Here is a 19,816-nt window from a genome sequence, read left to right as displayed (position 1 = left end):
TATCAATAGGGCGGATGAGCCCCGGCGCATGCGCGGACGTAATAAATCTGTGCAGACCTTTTTGAACTGTGTCGCACAGTTATGAGTCACTGGGGTGTGCTTGATAATGGCCAATGGAGAACCGGAAGGTGTGGCCAAATGAAAGAAAGTAATATGACGTCTCGGAAAGGGATTGGTATAGAAGATCATGTGACCCGATACGAAATGGTAAAGGATGGTCTCCGCCCCCAACACTCACACCTGCAACATCCCCTGAAGACGCTGGTCACACAGCGAAACATGTCGGGATGCAGGGATTGTGAGTGTTAGGTTTTAGGCAGTGATGAAGGGACTAAGCTGGAATAATGAGTAAATAAAGAAATATACCACAGTAGACTAGCAGCCATAGGGAATATATTTGAATATATGAGCAGCTAAAGAGATTACTATAGGAGCTAGTAGCCATAAGAGTAACATAGGGTAGGGAGAGTAATAGTTAGGGAGTAAGAGGAGTTGTATTCAAGCAGCAGAGGCTGCAGCAGTAAGAAATAAGGAAGGATTATAATATAGACCCTAAGTGATTAAGGGTATGAGAATCATAATAAAAAATATAGGAGTGTGACGGACCCTCTCTCATCCCTTTACCCTTTGGAAGAAGGCAGCAGCCACTGTGGTAGAAGTTGATGACTGTGTTTAATTAAATAATATAAATAATACATATCAAAAAAGAATCAGTCCACACCACTGAGAGTTTTAAAAGAAACGTCTATAGAATATGTGTAGATTAAAGTAAGAATAAGGTATAATATATATTAAATAACAGAATAAAAGTAAAGTTTAAAAAAAAGAAAACAGTACTTGATCCAAGAATGTAAATAGGTCCATAGTGACCACCAGTCAGTAATGTGATGTTATGCATTAGGAGCATTGTGGTGGTTAATTTGTTAAAATATTTAAAACACCTTAAGAAAGATGCCTTTCTTAAGAATAATGAATATTTTATGTTAAATGTAGAGGATTGTAAGAATGATGGGGCTGATAAAGGGATTTATTCTGTAATCAGAAAAGTGAGGGAAAATTGACATCTGCCTTTCTCCAAATAAACACTGCAGAATTGTAGTTTGAGCAACATAGATTTGATCAAGATAAAATGAATCCCTCACATTCCTGAGACTGAGGTTTGAAGGGGTACAAGAGTTTGGATGGGGTGATCTGGAACTTGGAGAGCCGAGGAAGGACTTGAAGAGACAGCAAAACTTAAATAAGGTGTAGTCTAGCACATACAGGAGCTAGAAGGTGTCTATTCTGAAACAAAAATTTAAAGTACTTAGGATTCTGGTAAGCACAAAATCTGTCTTCCAGGACTCAGAGGATGTCAATATAGGGTAAAATCCTGGGTCTGGCAGTTAGGTCAGCGACTCACATGCAGTTTCAATATTGAAATTACTGGATGGTCTGGACTATGTCTACCTGCTTTTGATGTGAAGAACTAGGATACAAGTTACATTTTACTAATCCAACAAACTTGAAAAAGTCCAGCTCCAATTAGCAGCTCAGTGGCCTCTTGAGTCTGAGAACATCCTGCTTGAAGCCTCGCAATGGTGAGGTACTGTTGATCAATTGTTAGGTATCGTCTTTGGTCTCATGAAAAATTGTATCTTTATTTCAGCGGCTTTTTAAAAAAAATTCCAACACAAGAAATAGTAGTTACACGTTTCGGACCATTTTAGTTAAGGTCCTTCAAGTTACATTTTACTGTAGAGTAAAACATGGATTAAGAAATGTGTCCATTGGAAACTTTTTGCCTCATATTATCCATAACTGTTATAAAATGGTTGAGATTTACAGCACAAGGTGTAAGTCACAACCCTTGACTTACAGACTTACACCTTGTGCCACAATCTTTTATTCCTGATGTGTGTAGCCTCAGAGAGATTTCTTTGTGACTATTATGACACACAGGGAAGTAGTGGGCAGGTAGTCATAAGAACTGGCAGTTGAGTGATCTGGAACAACCCACTCAGCAGTCGCCAGCCACTATATGACAAGTGTGACACATATGCTGGAAGAAAGCAGTCAATTATTGTTTAAGGGTATATATATCTATCACAACCACTTTATTGCTCCAATGGTTCTCAGATAGAACACATAAAAACATAGAAGAATAATGAACATGAAGAAACTTTGCAAATAGTCTTGAGTAAATCTATTATGCACCATGCATTATATAGAGGTAGACAGGAGTATAACTGCATGTTCAGATGACACAGGGTCTGTTTGTGGTCTGTAACCATAGGGATAAGTCTGCAGAGTATTGGTATACTATATATTTTTATATATGTATTATACATGATATTCACACATGGCCATTAAATTGATCTAATATTGGAGTACATTTAATCAGTCGGTAATTATAGTTACAATTAGAAGCTATTTACAATTCCTAGATGATGTCTACATTGGAAAGATTAAGATCATTTAAATCAAATGCAAAAATGTAGAACTCACGTTTTTATAGGTCAGCTGACTGTTAGAACAATGGATGACGTTTTTTGTCCAGAGAAATTTCTGTTTACCGTAAAGGTGACTATTGTTTGTCACCTAGGTCTACATAGAAGCATCCAGACAAGAATTTTTCCCTCTGCATTTTACTTTACACGACGGCCACCACTACAACAATATTAGACAATCAACCAATCAGAATATCAGTTTAGTTTTAAAAAGACCAATAGATGCATGTTCTGGATTAGCCAATTAAGATTTCCTACACATGTTAGTCAATGGGTAAAAATGGTATAAGAAGGAAGGCTGAGGGAAGGGTATTGGTGAATGAACTGAGGTAACATCATTCTGGCTATTAGTAGGTTCATTCATATTCATCAATCATCATTATGATCATTTCATCATTATTAACAACACACAGGAGCAATAGGAACTTTCTCTATTATAGGGCCTCTGCAGGGTCATGTAGAACTAGGTTCCAGTGCAGAGCTGACTTTTCGGGGTGATGACCTTGGTTATTCTCTAGGGTCTATTGTGTAGGGCATACTAGGGTGTATAAAGGAAACCTGGCTCAAGATCTTTCCACTTTCACCTTGGCTCTCTTACTTCCGCAGCTTTGTTTGGTGCTCGTTCTCTAGGCTATAGTGTATAGGGCATACTAAGGTGTATTAGGGCATGCATACCTTGGCTCCCTTACTGCCAAACCTTTGTTTGCTGCACCCATTATCACTGAATCAGCTTCATTTAGTGGCTAGGGGCAAATGACAGGACCCTTGTCTATACTATTTGGGATTTTAACATGTTAAATTTAAATGTGAAAGATGTTGAAATCAGACATCATACAGTGCATGGCAATCTCTTTTGAACAAAGCTAGAATCAACCCTGAACCTCACAGGGATTCAGAGTTCCCCCCATTCATTGCTTCAATTGTTCTGCTAGATTCTCTTTAGGCTGGAAGCCCAAGGACATGTCCTTTTTCGGAGTGTGTGTCCTTTCTGCTACAGCTCTCCCTGTAAATGTCACAGCTTCTAAAAGTACATATGACTGGTGGGAGTTAATGGATGGAACTGAACATTTATAACCACCTCCGTATATGGCCATGCACATTACTATACAGATTTAACACCAAGGGGCACCATTATAATGAAGAAAAGAGAATATCTCCCAACTGGAGCATTTTTGTAATAGAAAGTAATTTACACCATTTTATGGTGGCACAGCCCCTTTAAGTTTTGCAGGTTTGACATTTTCAGTGAATGCGTTGCTTCTTTTGCAAACCACTTGATATTGAGTTTCAGTGAATTCTTGCATAGAGACATTTAAAAGAAAATGGTTGAACATTTTTAATTATTATTATTATTATTATTTATTATTTAAGCGCCATTCATTCCATAGCGCTGTACATATGATAAGCGGTGCACATACATAACAGACAATTGTACTAATCATAAACAAGATTTTTTTTTAATCATGGTCATTGATAACGTTGCTTCATTTCTTTTTGGACACATTGAAGAAATTATGCAAAATTTGAGTCTAAAAGCAAAACCTTCCTAAATAAACATACCTCACAGAAGCAGCATATTAACTTTCACTACATAAAGGGGAAAACATGTATTCTAGGAATAGCTGAAGGACCTGGCTTCGCTCGGGTATATTTAATCTATTTCATTTAATGTTTGTGTGTGTCGTTAAAAGATATCAACACTATCCAATATAACAGTGACATCTAGAGCACCCCGCCCCCTTAACAGTGACCTCCACAGCCCCCCACCCCTTAACACTGACCCCCCCTACAGTGCCCCGACCCTTAATGCTCGACCTCCACAGCAGCCCACCCCCTTAACTTTGACCTTTATAGCAGCCTTCCCTTTTAACAGTGAGTTTCACAGGAAACCAGTGACCTCCACAGGGACCACAGCAAAGACAGTGATCTCCACAGGGACCCTCCCCTTAACATGTGGCCTTTACAACAATCTGCCCCTGAACACTGACCTCCATAGCGGACCATCCCCTAAACTGTGACCTCCACAGCAGCCTGCCCCTAGGGTGGCCAGAGGTTCAGTTTTAGGCCAGACAGTCTGGTGTTCAGACTACCTGTCCTTCGTCTGGCACAGGGCCTGGACGGACACAAGGATGTCCTTTTGAACAGCTCAGACAGCAGCACTGTGCTGTTTGAGTGTGAGCTGCAGGAAGAAAGTCACCATTCCTCCCACCCCGGCAGCTGACAGAAGTTGATTTTTAACTTCATTTTTTCAATCTCTGTCGGCTGAGGAGTGGGAGGGGGCGTGGTCTGGATCGAGGGTGTGTCCTTTTGAACAGCTCACTCTAAGACAGCAGCACTGTGCTGTCTGAGCTTCAGGGAAAAAGTCACTGTCCCTCTCACCCCTGCAGCTGACAGAAGTTGATTTTTAACTTCATTTTTTCAATTCTTGTCGGCTGAGGAGTGGTAGGGGCATGGCCTAACCAGATCGTGGCATGGCTTAGCAGGACCTAGAAGTTGATTTTTACCTTCATTTTTTCAATCTCTGTCGGCTGAGGAGTGGGAGGGGGCATGGCCTGGATCGGGGGCATGTCAATTTGAATAGCTCACTCTAAGACAGCAGTACTGTGCTGTCTGAGTGTGAACTGCAGGAAGAAAGTCACCCTCCCTCCCACCCCTGCCGCTGACAGAAGTTGTTTTTTACCTTAATTTTTTCATTTTCCGTCGGCTAAAGAGTGGGAGGGTGTGTGGCCTAATCGGATCAGGGGGGTAAGTTAGTAGGACCTAGGGGTGGGGTTTTAAGTTCATCTTTTGAGGGTGGACACATTGTGGCAGGGGGCATGTCTGGACTACTTCCTGTAAGAGTGACGCCCCTCTGGGCACTTTACTGGCTCATTTGCATACCAAATAAACTGGATTTTCAGAAGATAAAAACATCTATTGCTGGAACAAAGGCACATCTTGAAATAAGGTATTAAATGCTATAAGCCATGGCTTTACTTCAATAGCGATTATCCTGATGACAGATTTCCTTTGAAGCTCCCCTACAGCAGTGAAGAAAAATGGCTGGGTTGTTAAGGAAACCTGGAGTAAAACTGTGTATGTGGAGGCTAACGGCTTGTGAGCTTCTTTTGGCTGATAAGGGTCATGTGACCAAAATTTTTGGGGAATATCTCAGGAACGGTATGTCCTAGAGAGCTGAGACCTGATCTAAAACCTTCCCGGACATGTGATGCACCTGTATGCCGAATTTTGCGATTGTAAATGTGACGGTGCAGATTCCTTTAGCGGACATACATGCATACACACACACACTTAGCTTTATTTATTAGATAAGCTTACTTGTAGTCTGCACTTAGATCCAAAGCTGCTTTACAGAATTTCAGTTACACACTGGGGAATAATTTTTCTCTCAGTTTCTAAAATTAGGAAATCGCTAACAAATTACATTCTAGGAAACATTCCCGGTAAATCATTCTGGATGCCGCCTTCTGAAGCTAATATTAAGGTACAGTATTCTAATTATAAGCACACGGAAGATAGATTCACAGGCATCTGTGGCGCTTTACCCTAAGTCACAGCGATTCCTGTAAGCTGTAATTACAGTCTGGGAAGACTCTGCCACTTGATTATAGGTTGTACAAGGAAGTTCCAGCCTTACCACAAATGCCTACGTGATCATTTGAGTGTGGCTTAAAGCTCATTTTGTTGCATGATGTTTGGTTTATGATTTTATTTATTTTTATATTAGAGAATCAAAAGGGGTTTCCTGCTTTAGAATATTAATGATCTGTCCTCAGGAAATGTCATCAGTATCATATTGGTGCACCACTGTCAATCAGCTATTTAAAGGGGCTACGGTGCTAGTGCAAGTGCTGACACCTATACAATGTTTACCTTTATGGGTGTACATAGCTGTAGTGGTGTAGGTACTTACAGCTTCATCTCATTCACTTGGATGGTCGGCTTTAACCCCTTAAGGACCCCGCCATATTTCACCTTAAGGACCAGGCCATTTTTTGCTAATCTGACATGTGTCACTTTATGTGGTGATAACTTTAAAACACTTTTACTTATCATGGCTATTCTGAGAATGTTTTCTCGTCACATATTGTACTTCATGACAGTGGTAAAATTGAGTCATTAGCAAATTTCCAAATTTAAATTTTTTCTATTTTTTCAGCATTATGCATTATGCAAGTCAACAATTCTTAATCATAGGTCTTCTTAGAGCTCTTTTGTGCGAGGCATCATCAGGCAATGCTTCTTGTGAAAAGCAAACCCAGAACTGGTGTGTGTTTTTTATAGGGCAGGGAAGCTGTAACCAACACCTCCAATCTCATCTCATTGATTGGACTCCAGTTGGATGACACCTCACTCCAATTAACTCTTGGAGATGTCATTAGTCTAGGGGTTCACATACTTTTTCCACCTGCACTGTGAATGTTTACATGGTGTGTTCAATAAAAACATGGTAACATTTAATTCTTTGTGTGTTATTAGTTTAAGCAGACTGTGATTGTCTATTGTGACTTAGATGAAGTTCAGATCACATTTTATGACCAATTTGTGCAGAAATCCATATCATTCCAAAGGGTTCACATACTTTTTCTTGCAACTGTAAGTACATACAGCAGAAAATGTCCAGTCCTTCAGCCTGTTAGTGTCTTTTACACTTCATGGCAGCGCCAACGTGTGGAGCTATAACTATGGTTAAGGACAATATACACTATGTACTTTAACACCCTCTGGGTAAATGTGGTTTCTGCACAGGTACACCAGCAACTCAGCCAGGTGATGGCAATGCCGCTTCCGTGTTCTCATGCTGTGGTTCCAGCACCAAATGTAGAGAAATTAACGTTGATGAAGATGAATCAGGCATGGATCAGCCAGGATTTCCACACACTGGTGCCTAATAAATCAGACTAGATAATTCTGGCTGTAATGTTCTGACTGCAGTGTGCTGCCACACCAGAACATTGTCAAATATGGCCCATTACTTCTAGCTATGTGCTTCAGCCACTATTCTTATGCTGCCACCCGCCTGATGCCACCCACCTGATGCCTTTGCTGCCATATTCTCCTACTGCCATCATCTTGTGGTGTTACTGCCACTGCTGTTGCCCTCCCATCCCCACTCTGTGTATGGGCCACTATGTTAACTTCTCATGCTGTTGTCACCCTCCCCACTCTGTGACTGGGCCACTGTGTTGACTCCTCATGCTGTTGCCACGCTCACCACTCTGTGATTGGGCCACTATGTTGACTCCTCATGCTGTTGCCACCCACCCCACTCTGATTCTGGGCCACGATGTTGACTCTTCATACTGTTGCCACCCTCACCAGTCTGTTCTAGGGCCACTAGTGTCCCTGTAGGAGGGGGTCCAAAACACAGAAGTCGTGCAACTTTTTCCTTCATGTACATCTCTGTTGTGGACCCACTCCTGTTTTTGCCTTACAAATACTGATCCTTTTTTTTGGGGGGGTCGTTCTTCTGACAGATCACAAGAATGGAAAAATAAGCAGTGACATCAACACAAACCTACTGCTGACACCCTCTCCACTGGGCCACTACTTGTATGAGTGGCTAACAAAATAGGTTATCTATCAATTGTAGGAAGGCGCAAGGGTCCGTCGTTGACAGAAGATATGTGTCACTGAGGTTTCTGGTCTCGATGAAGTAAGAGCCGTTTTTTTCAAGTGTCAGCGGCAGCTAGTGCTGGTTCATATGCTGCTATTTTAGTATGGCTGTAAGCTCATCCGGGCCAGCTCTTACTGGGAGTAGCCAAAGTGCTGGGTGGGTGGCTTCCCCCCACACTCCAGGCCAGGTCTTCACTGGTCTATATCAAACCCAGCCAGCAGTCTCAGCTGGGTGTGGATTACTCCTCTCTGACAGTAGAGCGCTGTCAGTCCCTGGGTGTTTTAGATCTGAAAACTTGTGCCGTGCAAAAGGGCTGTGAGCGGCATGCTGAGAAACAGGCCCTTAAAGCCTGCTGTGGACCACAGGTGGATAAACTGCAAACCAGGTGAAGGTTTTTGTTCTGTGGACTTTTCATGGTGTGAACAAACACCTAGACTGCAAAATGTTGCTTTTTGTTTTTCCTTATGTGTGATTAAAACACTGAACTGTTTAAGTTAAAGACTTTGTGGTTGCCTCTATACTGCATCTGCTAGCCTGTCTACAAGATCAAATCCCCACACAATCTATGTGAAAGCAGTAGACAGGGTAGACAGTAGACAGCTGTTTCCCACTTTAATAGAATCTGTGGCTACTTCATGGTTAAGTACATTATACCTGACATTAACATTGACCTGTAAGGCTTTATGCACATGGCCTCTGTGCTGCCGTTCCGTGCATTGGGGACCCCAATTTGCGGCCCCCAATGCACAGGCAACATCCGTGTGGCGGCCAGGACGGATTGAGACCATTTAACTTGAATAGGTCCATGATCTGTCCGCACTGTAAAAAAATAGAACATGTTCTATTTTTTTGAGGTGTGGAGGCACAGACAGAAACACCACGGAAGCACGCCGTAGTGAATGGGTGAATGGGTCCGCATCCGTGATGCGGGGAGCACACGGTCAGTGTCCGTGTATTACAGACCTGCTGTATGAAGGCCACAATACGGCCACGGTTGGGCAACGGACATGTGCATTAGGCCTAAAGCTGGCCTAAGTGCTCATGGAACACTGCAGCCTTTTCAAACAGCTGACTGGTGATGGTCCTGGGAGTCGGACTCCTGCAGATCTGATATTGATTAGTGTTGGGTGCGAATATTTTAATCGCAAATTTTAATCGCGAATATCGCTACTTCGAGAATTCGCAAACATTTAGAATATGGTGCTATATATTCGTATTCTCGAATATTCTAGATTTTTTTCCATCTGAACCCATGATCCCTCCCTGCTTCTAGCTTGTGGGCCAATGAAAAGGCTGCAATGTCTTTGTCGGAACTTAGCAACATCCCTAGCAACCAATAGGAAAGTTGCCTACCCCTTACTATATAAAAACCTCCCCAGCAGCCCTTGTATGCAGTATTTTGCAGATCTGAGAGAGACAGCAGTGACATTGCTGTGCTCTGTGCTTTCCTGTGTCATTACATTAGATAGATAGCTAATTAGCTTATATATATATAATACAGATAGTTAGTGGGAGATAGTCAGTGTAGGTTAGATAGTGATATGAAGATAAAAAGATAGCAGGCACACTCATAAATGGGATAAAATATGGTAGTTTTTATTTAGTTAAAATGCTAGATTAAATTAAAATTGGTAGAGATATTTGGGGGTGAGTAGGTGAGAAAATCTGGGCACTTGCTGTGGGTGCCAGATAAGGGGTGGCTGGTACCAGGTGTTAATCGAATCGGTCTGTGGAGAAAAAAAGGGGATTGAGGGGAAAAAAGGGGGTAGTGTTTAGTCCATATAGTGTGGTGGGGAAAAAGGTGAAGAGGTAAGTTTTTTTCTGGTGGGCTCTAGTGAATGGGATATCCTTTCCCAGCAATTAGTGGATAAGTGTATAAGTTGCGCTAAAAAAGGAATAAAAAAAAGGAAAGAAAAATATACAGTCCTATGCAATAAAAATGATGCACCATATGGTCCAATAGGTAGCGCTAAAAGGAAAAATGCAGAAGATGGAAAAAGGCACTGTCCTTATACTTATGGAAAAGATACGACTCCTGTGGGGGAATTGGTGCTCTGAGCCTCGGTACGGCGTCCCGTACTGTCTTAGGTTCAGAGATCACTTACCTGCCACGCGGTGTCTTCCGTCAGTGCTCCAACCAGTTGTTGCTTGCAGCTCTGTTCTCCGGCTGTCGGCGTCCCTCGTGGCATCCAAGCGCGCGCGCTTGTTGTTGGGTATATGATGTGCACGTGACCTGGTGTTGGTCACGTGATCAGGATCTGCCGGGCCGGTTTGAAAGTAGCAATAAAGTTGGGGGAACGCTTCTATTTCCAGGTTTTTCTTTATGTGCTGCTATTGCACTGTTGGCAATGTTCCTCCGTACTCCTTAAACACGTTTCGGGACTTCACTTGGTCCCTTCATCAGTAAGTGGAGGATTTGCAGCGTCTGTCTGGAATTTATTGGCTGACCCATTTTGGATTAATCAATCAATTTAGGGTGCAGCCCATCAATTTAGGGTGCACCCTAAATTGATTGATTAATCCAAAATGGGTCAGCCAATAAATTCCAGACAGACGCCTACATTTTACAGGACAGTGCCTTTTTCCATCTTCTGCATTTTTCCTTTTAGCGCTACCTATGGGACCATATGGTGCATCATTTTTATTGCATAGGACTGTATATTTTTCTTTCCTTTTTTTTATTCCTTTTTTAGCGCAACTTATACACTTATCCACTAATTGCTGGGAAAGGATATCCCATTCACTAGATCCCACCAGAAAAAAACGTACCTCTTCACCTTTTTCCCCACCACACTATATGGACTAAACACTACCCCCTTTTTTCCCCTCAATCCCCTTTTTTTCTCCACGGATCGATTCGATTAACACCTGGTACCAGCCACCCCTTATCTGGCACCCACAACAAGTGCCCAGATTTTCTCACCTACTCACCCCCAAATATCTCTACCAATTTTAATTTAATCTAGTATTTTAACTAAATAAAAACTACCATATTTTATCCCATTTATGAGTGTGCCTGCTATCTTTTTATCTTCAACTCTCTTTTTTTGACTGGGTGAGTCAAAACCAGCAGCTCAGCACCTCAGCCATTCTATTGAGCAGTTGAGCCGCCTTATTTCTATTTGATAGATAGTGATATAGTGTAGGTTCTGCTGTCCAAACATACATGCTACAGATACATGCTGTGATATCACAAGTTCACAACAATACTTAGTGTACCAATCAGTAATATGTAGTCAGACCTACTAAAATGTGAAGTTGTACGTATTGCGCCAAAATATGCGCATCATTAATTGCCGATTTGCGCAATCACAAATATATTGGAGAACTCTATCTGCATATAAAGCTATTGTAATGTTCTGCCGTGCCAATCATTTTCTCCAGTCTCAGGAAACTTCTAGCAACTTGAAAAATGTAGCAAAAGTGACCCATGCCTGTATTGCACATGCAATACGCGCATATTACATTGCTGATTTTCGCAATCAAGAAAATAATGTCGAATTCTCAAATTTGCGATTTTATGATGAATATTCTCCCAAATATTCGCGAAATATTGCAAATGTGAATATTTCCTCTGCCGCTCATCACTAATATTGATGACTTATCCTGAGAATTATCCATTAATGGATGTTGAATTAAATGGATTTTACAGCACTTGTTAGTGCATATAAATATTACTGGATAAACCAGGGAGGCACAACATCCTGACTGCAGGGTTTCAACATCTTGGCTGATGTAGACTATGGATCAATAGGTCTAGAAGAATCTCTAGTATAAGCACAGAGGTTTACTGAGCCAGGTCATTTGAACATGTTGCTGCTTGCTACATTATAGCCACTTGCAAGCACTGTTATCACTGTGCCGTACAACATGGTGTAATTTCTTTCTTATCTAATAATACTGGAAATTTTCCACTATTTTTCAGTGACAGTCTAGGTACCTGGATCACACATTGCATTGCCTCATAAATTGTTATGATGGACATTTAATAGTCACCATTATATTTATTTCAAAATGCACAATGCCTATGAATTTTGGCAAATTAAATAAGCTGTATATTACTATCAATTAAATTCTGTGTTAAATATCATAAACTGTCAGACAGTAAATATGGCAAGCAATATAGATTGCTGAAATGATCTCACATTCAGTGATAACATTTACTCACTGACATTCTATTAGAGATAAACACTGCTTGCTCAATTACTTTCAGTAGGAATTATTTTTCCCCTGGCTTTCTCTAAAAGATAAATATCACTGGCTCCGATCAATTTACAGATTTTTTTTAGCAGTCACAAGGTGATGCATATTAAAGATTTGTGTAGTCGCGGAACTATTATGTATATTAAGATAGTGATCAATTATATTGCGACACTAGCCACAGTCAAAATATAGTTTGTGTTGGAGCTGGCAGGGACATTCGGACATTCAAGACAAAGTCCTACTGTTGAAGCCAACTTTAAAGGGCTTATGCCATAATTAATGTAAAAAATGAAAATCAGACATCATGTAGCACATGTCAATCTATTTCAAACAAAGTTAAATCCAGCGCTGTATCTCACATGGATCCAGAGATCTCCCCATTCATTGCTCCAATTGCTTTACTAGATTTATTTCCAGATGGCAGCTCTGGAGGGCATTCTTTCTGCTTCAACTCTCTCCCTGTTTGTAGAAGGAAGCGGTAGATTTAAATATATATATATATATATATATATATATATATCTCCATTATATACATATATATATATATGTATGCCAAGTATGGGCCCACTCACATGCTTGTGTGTGTGTGTGTATGTGTGTATATATATATTTGTGGTCATGGCTACGGCCAAGAGGTATCCGAAGAACCCTAGGGAGAAAACAACGGGAACAACCTAACCCAGCTAGGCGTGTCTTAGCTGACCTGACTAAATGGCTTGTTGTGTGCCCTAAGCCATGATCATGGGTAGGCCTATAAGTGGGCATACCCTGTGGAAATGAGAAGATAAGGGAGGGAGGGTGGGGCATCTGAGAACACACGCCTGTGAGTGAGGGTGTGGCTCATATATGAAGAGCCTCCGCCCCTCCCACAAATGCAGGCTGACTAATCAGCCTTACCAACATATATATATATATATATATATATATATATATATAATATAATAAATGGCAGCACCAACCTTAGAATATTGGAAATAGGGTGCAAGCTCCAATGGGAATAGCGTCCCAAGATAAAATCAGTAAAAAACAGAGCAGCACTCCAGTATGGTAGAAAAAAGAAAGCTGTTTATTCACCCAGTGGTGACGCAACGTTTCGGCTCCAACATGAAGCCTTTCTCAAGCAATGTATCAAAGCAAACTAAACATACTTATAGTGTGAGGAAGTGACATCATCAAACATAATTAGCATTAATACATGCCTGTACAAGTGATAATTAAAAAATAATAATAATGATACATGTGTATACATATATAGATCAGGTGAACACAGTGCTTGGACATAAAATAGAACCGTGATAGGATTGCATATCATAATACATTATCTAAATAAATGCAAAATTCATGTGTATAAAGTGCACTTGTGCAATGACCCAGGAAACAATTGGTTAAAATAAGGAGCTATTACCCCACATTCATCATGGGGAGTAGTCAGGTCACATGACTATAGACACGGATGCATGCATACAATCAAACACCTTACCAATACCCGATGTGACTCCATAGCCAAATTCAGCATCTAAGAATCTCGGATGCGTGTGCGCATGGACTTGCACAGTCACCCCAGCTACAACGCCCGAACTCCACTATAAGTCGATCACCAGTGTCAACAATACATCGCCTACAGTGCTACATAATTACAGTCTCCTGAGTATGGATGGATTGAAGAGATCCCTCATTGTTACGAGGTCTATGGGATGGATAACATATGAGGAAGCTGCTACTGCGGTCTTGCCACCCATAAGCAGAGTAGGCCACCGCGTAGAGCGCACTCTGCCTGAGGGTGCTGCCACTCTGGAGTCCGAATCCCAAGCACTAGCACCTGGCCGCCGCCCGCGCCCCGCCACCTACTTGTGATTCATCTGACTTCATCTCCTTGACTCCTTCTGTTCCTGTACTTGCCAGCCAGATGCGCTGCGAGTGCGAGCCTGCGCGGGCATGAGTTTGTTCAGTCACTTTGGGCTCGCAATCCCGCGAGACCCGTGACCTCCCAAGGTGGGTCTCGCGGGATCACGCGCCGAAGACACATGATCTTGGCAAGAGCCAAGGCAATGTGGACCTGGAGCACAGTGAGGAGCAGAACCTGGTGAGCACCCCTGGCAACCGCACTCTGACAACCTGAACTAGGGTGTCAGAGGCTGCGGGACAGTAACTGGCAGCAGCAGGGTGGCACACACTTGTGTACAGGGGTCAGAGCACACCTGCTGCTTGACTAGGGGCCATAGATTCTGACTGGCACAGGGTGCCTAGCAGTGGCACATGTAGCCTAATAGGTGGCACAGACTGTCTAAAGGGCTATGAATGGTACAGGGTGCAGGACAGTTCCAGACTGGCAGAGGGCACAAGGCAGCATACTGTTTTATGTTGCCCTGGTGGCACAGGATTTCAGACAGTGGCTGAATGGCACCTGGCAGTAAAAAGGCGGCACTGCTCATGTTTGGTGTGCCAACCTGCTGAACAGCGTAGAGTGATTGACATCACTGAGATGGTACTAGGTGGCAGACAATGGCTGGATATTATATATACATGACCATAGTCAGACTGGCAAAGGGTATGTGACCATAGTCAGACTGGCTCAGGGTATGTGACCATAGTCAGACTGGCACAGGGTACAAGACCATAGACTGGCACAGGGTACACGACCATAGTCAGACTGGCACAGGGTACACGACCATAGTTAAATATTGCATGCAATAGGTGACTGAAAAAGGGGCTGGTAAAAGGGAGTGGTCAATGAGCAGAGTCAAGTGGGCGGCAAAATGTGCTTTTGCCTAGGGTGGCAAAAATCCTTGCACCAGCCCGGTATAGAACCCGATGACACGTGGTTCGGCTCAGACTTAGTCAGGGCGAGCTGCAGCAGAAGGGACAGATAGTGTAGGGAGAGGAATTGTGTTTTTTTTAGAGAGTGTTGAGTGTTGAAAGGTGTTAGAGAACGACCAGTCCTTTTGGGGACTATTGTTTTATCTGGCTGCGAAATATATTGGCGCAACGTGTGCTAAATTGCTTGCAATTGTTTGGCTGCTGGTGACAGCAGCAACATTACCTGCGTTACATCTCCTGTATAATGTTAGCCACTCGTGACAGCAGTGACATTATCTGCGCTACATCTCCTGTATAACATTAGCCGCTGGTTACAGCAGCGACATTACCTGCGCTACATCTCCTGTATAATGTTTGAGCATCCTAAATATTTGTGACATTCAGTTTAATTTATTTATGCATACACTTACAAAACCTGCACTCAGGGCCGGCCTTAGGTCTTTAGGCGCCCTGTGCGAGAAAGCTTTACAGCGCCCCTCGGTGACCACGCCCCTCGGTAACCACGCCCCTCAGTAACCACGCCCCTCAGTAACCACACCCCCTCAGTGGTCACACCCATTTCTCCAATATCTGCTCAATTTAAAACCTTCCATTCGGTTAAGTCCCCAAAAAACAGATTACAAGCTATGATAAAAATACAACTTTTATTCAAACGGTATTAAACATGTAAGCACAATATAATCATTCATATTAAATAAAACAACAGTAGACAATCAAGTGGTAAACAATAAATGTCAAACTAAAATAGAGTCTATAAAAGAAAGTGTCAGGTTGCCCCGCAGACCCTTATTTTCAAGTGCATCTAGAAAAGTAAAAACAAAAAACAGAACACAAAACCTAGACTAGATTGTTACTATAACAAAGTGCACCACGTGTAACAAAGTAAAATGTAAACTAGAACTCCACAAACTCAAAATGAGCACTAAGACACCCCTTGCAGATCCTCATCACTTGGTATTTATTTCCTGCACTAATACTTTTAAAGAGGAGTCTGAAAGTGCAATAATCCAGAGTATAAAACCTACAAAAGTGCCAGCTTTTTAAAAAAGCTTTAAATGTAAAAGTGCCAAAAAAATAGGTACAATTTAACTGTGTACACATGCACAAGCTCAAAACACAACTTTACGTGCTTTTGCCTTTGCAAATTCATCAATGGTGCTGTTAAGATCCAATGTTTTGAAAACGTCATTTTCAATGGACAGCACTGATAACGATGTTAGTCGTTCATCACTCATAGAGGATCTGAGGTAAGTTTTAATCAGCTTTAATTTAGAAAAGCTGCGTTCTCCCGATGCCACAGAAACAGGGATTGTCAGTAGTATGCGTAGTGCAATCCAGATGTTTGGGAATGTGTCAGTGAGTCTATTCTTAACAATGAAGTTAAGTACATTCAGTGGCGTTGTTGATTCTTGGGGAATAAGGCCTTGAATGTGCCAAAGCTCCTCTGCTAAGTCGATTCCACTGATAAGAGATTGGCTGTCTTTCTCTAAAGCCTTCTGTAACATCAAGCAGCATTCCGTCAAATTTTCCCTTGCTGGGAGACACTTTATGGTATACAGGAATCCCCAAACCTTGGTATGATTTTTCAACTGGTCAAAACGCTCATCCAATGACATAATTGTTGTATCCACTAAAGCATAGAAGAATTCAATTTTAAATCTCTCCTTTGGATTAGTTAAAGGTTCATCTTTCCCCTCATAATTGAATAAAGCCTTCTTCCTTCGAATGCGAGCAGATGATAAAAAAACAGGCTCAACTTCAAGCTTTTGCGCTATTTCCTTTGCAATAAGGAATGCACTTTCAAATCCAGTGTCTCTGAAGATTTGAACAAAGTGTTTACATTTGTCTATTAACTCTGTAACCAAAATCAAGTCCGCTGTTTCGCGCTGCATTGCCTTACTGACAATATTGACTTGGTACAATATCTCATACCAAACACATAATGCCATAATACATTTGAAATTGCCAACCTGCTGAGACAATGTCAGAGCTTCGTGACAGACACTTGGTTCTGCGTGTTCTTCCTCTGACAATGCAATCAATGCATCCTGTATCTCAACAAGATTATGCCTGAAAGGTTTAAGGCAGTTGATCCGACATTCCCACCGTGTAGTGCATAGAGGCTTTAACGTGAGGCCAGATACATGGTCTGTCAAAATCTTCCACCTCTTTACAGATGCAGAGAATAAAACATAAATGCGTTGAATTACTCCAAACAGCTCTAGTGATTCCTTGCCTGACCGTGCTGCATCACCAATGACGAGATTAAGGCAATGACATCCACATGGTACAAATATGGCTCTTGGGTTAATACTTAAAACTCTTGACTGGACACCACTGTTTTTTCCTGCCATATTTGCCCCATTATCGTACCCTTGTCCACAGCAATTATCAATATCCAGTTTTTTTTCAGATAGAAATTGAAGGAGGAAGTCAGCCAGTCCCTTTCCAGTTGTGTCATCTACTGTTTGAAACCCAATAAAATGTTCTTTTACTTTCAAATCCCCAGTGCTGTTATCCAAAAATCTAACTGTAAATGACATCTGTTCCTTGTGGCTAATATCTGGGGTGCAATCCAGGATTATTGAGTAATATTTTGCTTTTCTACAACGTTCCAAAATGTCCTCAAGTACCTGTTTTGCCATTAGGTTTATTATTTCATTTTGAATTGTTTTTCCACAGTAGTGGTCTGCTGTCTCCTTTGAGGCCACACGGCGTAAGTGCTCTGCCATCACATTGTCATATTTTCCCAGTAATTCCACAAGCCCAAGAAAATTGCCATTATGGGGTGTAAACAAACGATCTGAAGATCCTCTAAATGCCAAGTTACGCTCAGTTAAAAAGTGAACAATGTTTAGTAGCCTCTCCATTACTGATCTCCAATGTTTTCTTTCTTGGCTCATAAGAGATTGTAAATTGTGATCAATTGCACTTTTGGACTTCAATCTCAGTTGTGTTTCCATCCACATCTGTTGAGCTAAAAAGTGACTGCTGGAGGTTTCATGAGATTTGAGAATATTTGCCATATGTCTCCAGTCTTCTGACCCTCCTGAAGCCAAAGAACTTTTTGCATTCCAGTCAAATAACTTGCAAGAAAAACAAAAAGCTTTATTTGCAAATGGAGAGTACACCAGCCATCGCCTTGTCTGCTCTTCTCCACTTTCTAACTTTCGCTTATAGAATGTAGCAGAGAAGTGGCGATTATGAACATCTTTTTTAAACTCCATATTTGTCACCTGCACAGGGCCAAATTCCAAAATACGGTCAACATTCTTGGAAATTAATTTCGGCCATAAAGCAGGATCTGATAGACTTTCAGATGTTTTCTCAGAAGACACTGAGTCAGGGGGACTATTAGAAGACAGTGGGTTAGAGAGAGCACTTGAATCCAGATCTTGTAGACATGAACTTGATGTTGAAGGTTCATTCTTCTCAAGATGGACATCATCAGCTTGACTGCTGCAGCTAACGTCATCTAGTTTTTCTTCTTCAGTTGCTTCGGAAGCACTATGTGCTGATCTTCCCAAGAACTTTTTTAAAGCCCCTGCACTCTTCTGGTCCTCTAAATTCATAAGCACCTTACGTTTTCGATTTTGGGAACCGGAGAGTTTTTTGGGACCCATGATACTGCTACCTGCTACTACACGATACGGTATCTGAATCTATGGGACTCCTGTGAATATACCATAAAAGTTTTATCTGCAGTCCTATTTACCACCACATATAACACAGTGATAACTCTATGAGTACAGATAATGTAGTAGATGTCACCTGCAGTCCTATGTAACACCACAGATAACACTAGTGCTGATAATGTGGTAGTGTTACCTGCAGTCCTATGTAAAACCACAGATAACACTAGTGCTGATAATGTGGTAGTGTTACCTGCAGTCCTATGTAAAACCACAGATAACACTAGTGCTGATAATGTGGTAGTGTTACCTGCAGTCCTATGTAAAACCACAGATAACACTAGTGTAGATCATGTGGTAGTTTTACCTTAGTCCTTAGTGTGCCTTCCTGTGTCTATCGCACGGACTCCATGCTGGCGGCGCTGCCTCCTCTTCCTTCTTCCTCCGCACAGAACGTCCTGATGCAGCTGCGTCAAGACATAGGAACAGTGGGCATGGTGATGGTGACACACAGGGACAGACACACACACACACACACAGGGACGGACACACACACATACATATGATAAATATGATCACATCACAGTTCCTGCCTGTCTGCTTTGGTAAAGCTGGGCTATGCCAGGCTTTAGCAGAGTGGGCACAGGACAGTGGACACAGGGCACGATATGTATGCAAGCACAGCTGAGCGAGTGCAGGGCAAGGGCCCACATACACATTGCTCCTCCTGCCTGTCATACCCCCCCCCCCACCGGGTATTTTGGGGGGCATTAGTGGTTGGATGATGCGGATTGTGCACATAGCCACCAATCATATCCCCCCCCCCCCCTCCTAAAGGTAACTGATGTGCTGGGGGAGAGGAATATGATTGGTGGCTATGTGCACACTCAACATCAGCAGCAAGGAGTTAAAGTCCAACCCTTAATGGCCCCCAAAATCCCTGGGGGGGGGGGGGGTTGATGTAGTAGCAGGAAAGCACACTGTCCCCCTGTCCTCTATGAGCCCCCCCTGGTCCTCTCTGAGCCCCCCCCCTCACCCATTGCACACTTTTCCCACTG

General features: G+C 42.1%; 1 protein-coding gene across 1 annotated transcript; it reads right to left on the bottom strand.

The window, feature by feature from the left end:
• Window positions 1-16,235: 16,235 nt before the first annotated feature.
• Window positions 16,236-18,749, bottom strand: LOC122939375 (zinc finger MYM-type protein 1-like). The gene has a single exon (XM_044295441.1). The coding sequence runs from the start codon at window positions 18,747-18,749 to the stop codon at window positions 16,236-16,238; it is 2,514 nt and encodes an 837-aa protein (XP_044151376.1).
• Window positions 18,750-19,816: the final 1,067 nt, after the last annotated feature.

Source organism: Bufo gargarizans, chromosome 5, assembly GCF_014858855.1.
Source record: "Bufo gargarizans isolate SCDJY-AF-19 chromosome 5, ASM1485885v1, whole genome shotgun sequence".
Classification (NCBI taxonomy): domain Eukaryota; kingdom Metazoa; phylum Chordata; class Amphibia; order Anura; family Bufonidae; genus Bufo; species Bufo gargarizans.
Note: the sequence above shows the minus strand (reverse complement) of the source record. Positions and strands in the feature narration are given on the sequence as shown.

Bases quoted from the DNA above. Each gene is read 5' to 3' on its own strand.
- LOC122939375 (XM_044295441.1), bottom strand. From the start codon at position 18,749: ATGGGTCCCAAAAAACTCTCCGGTTCCCAAAATCGAAAACGTAAGGTG.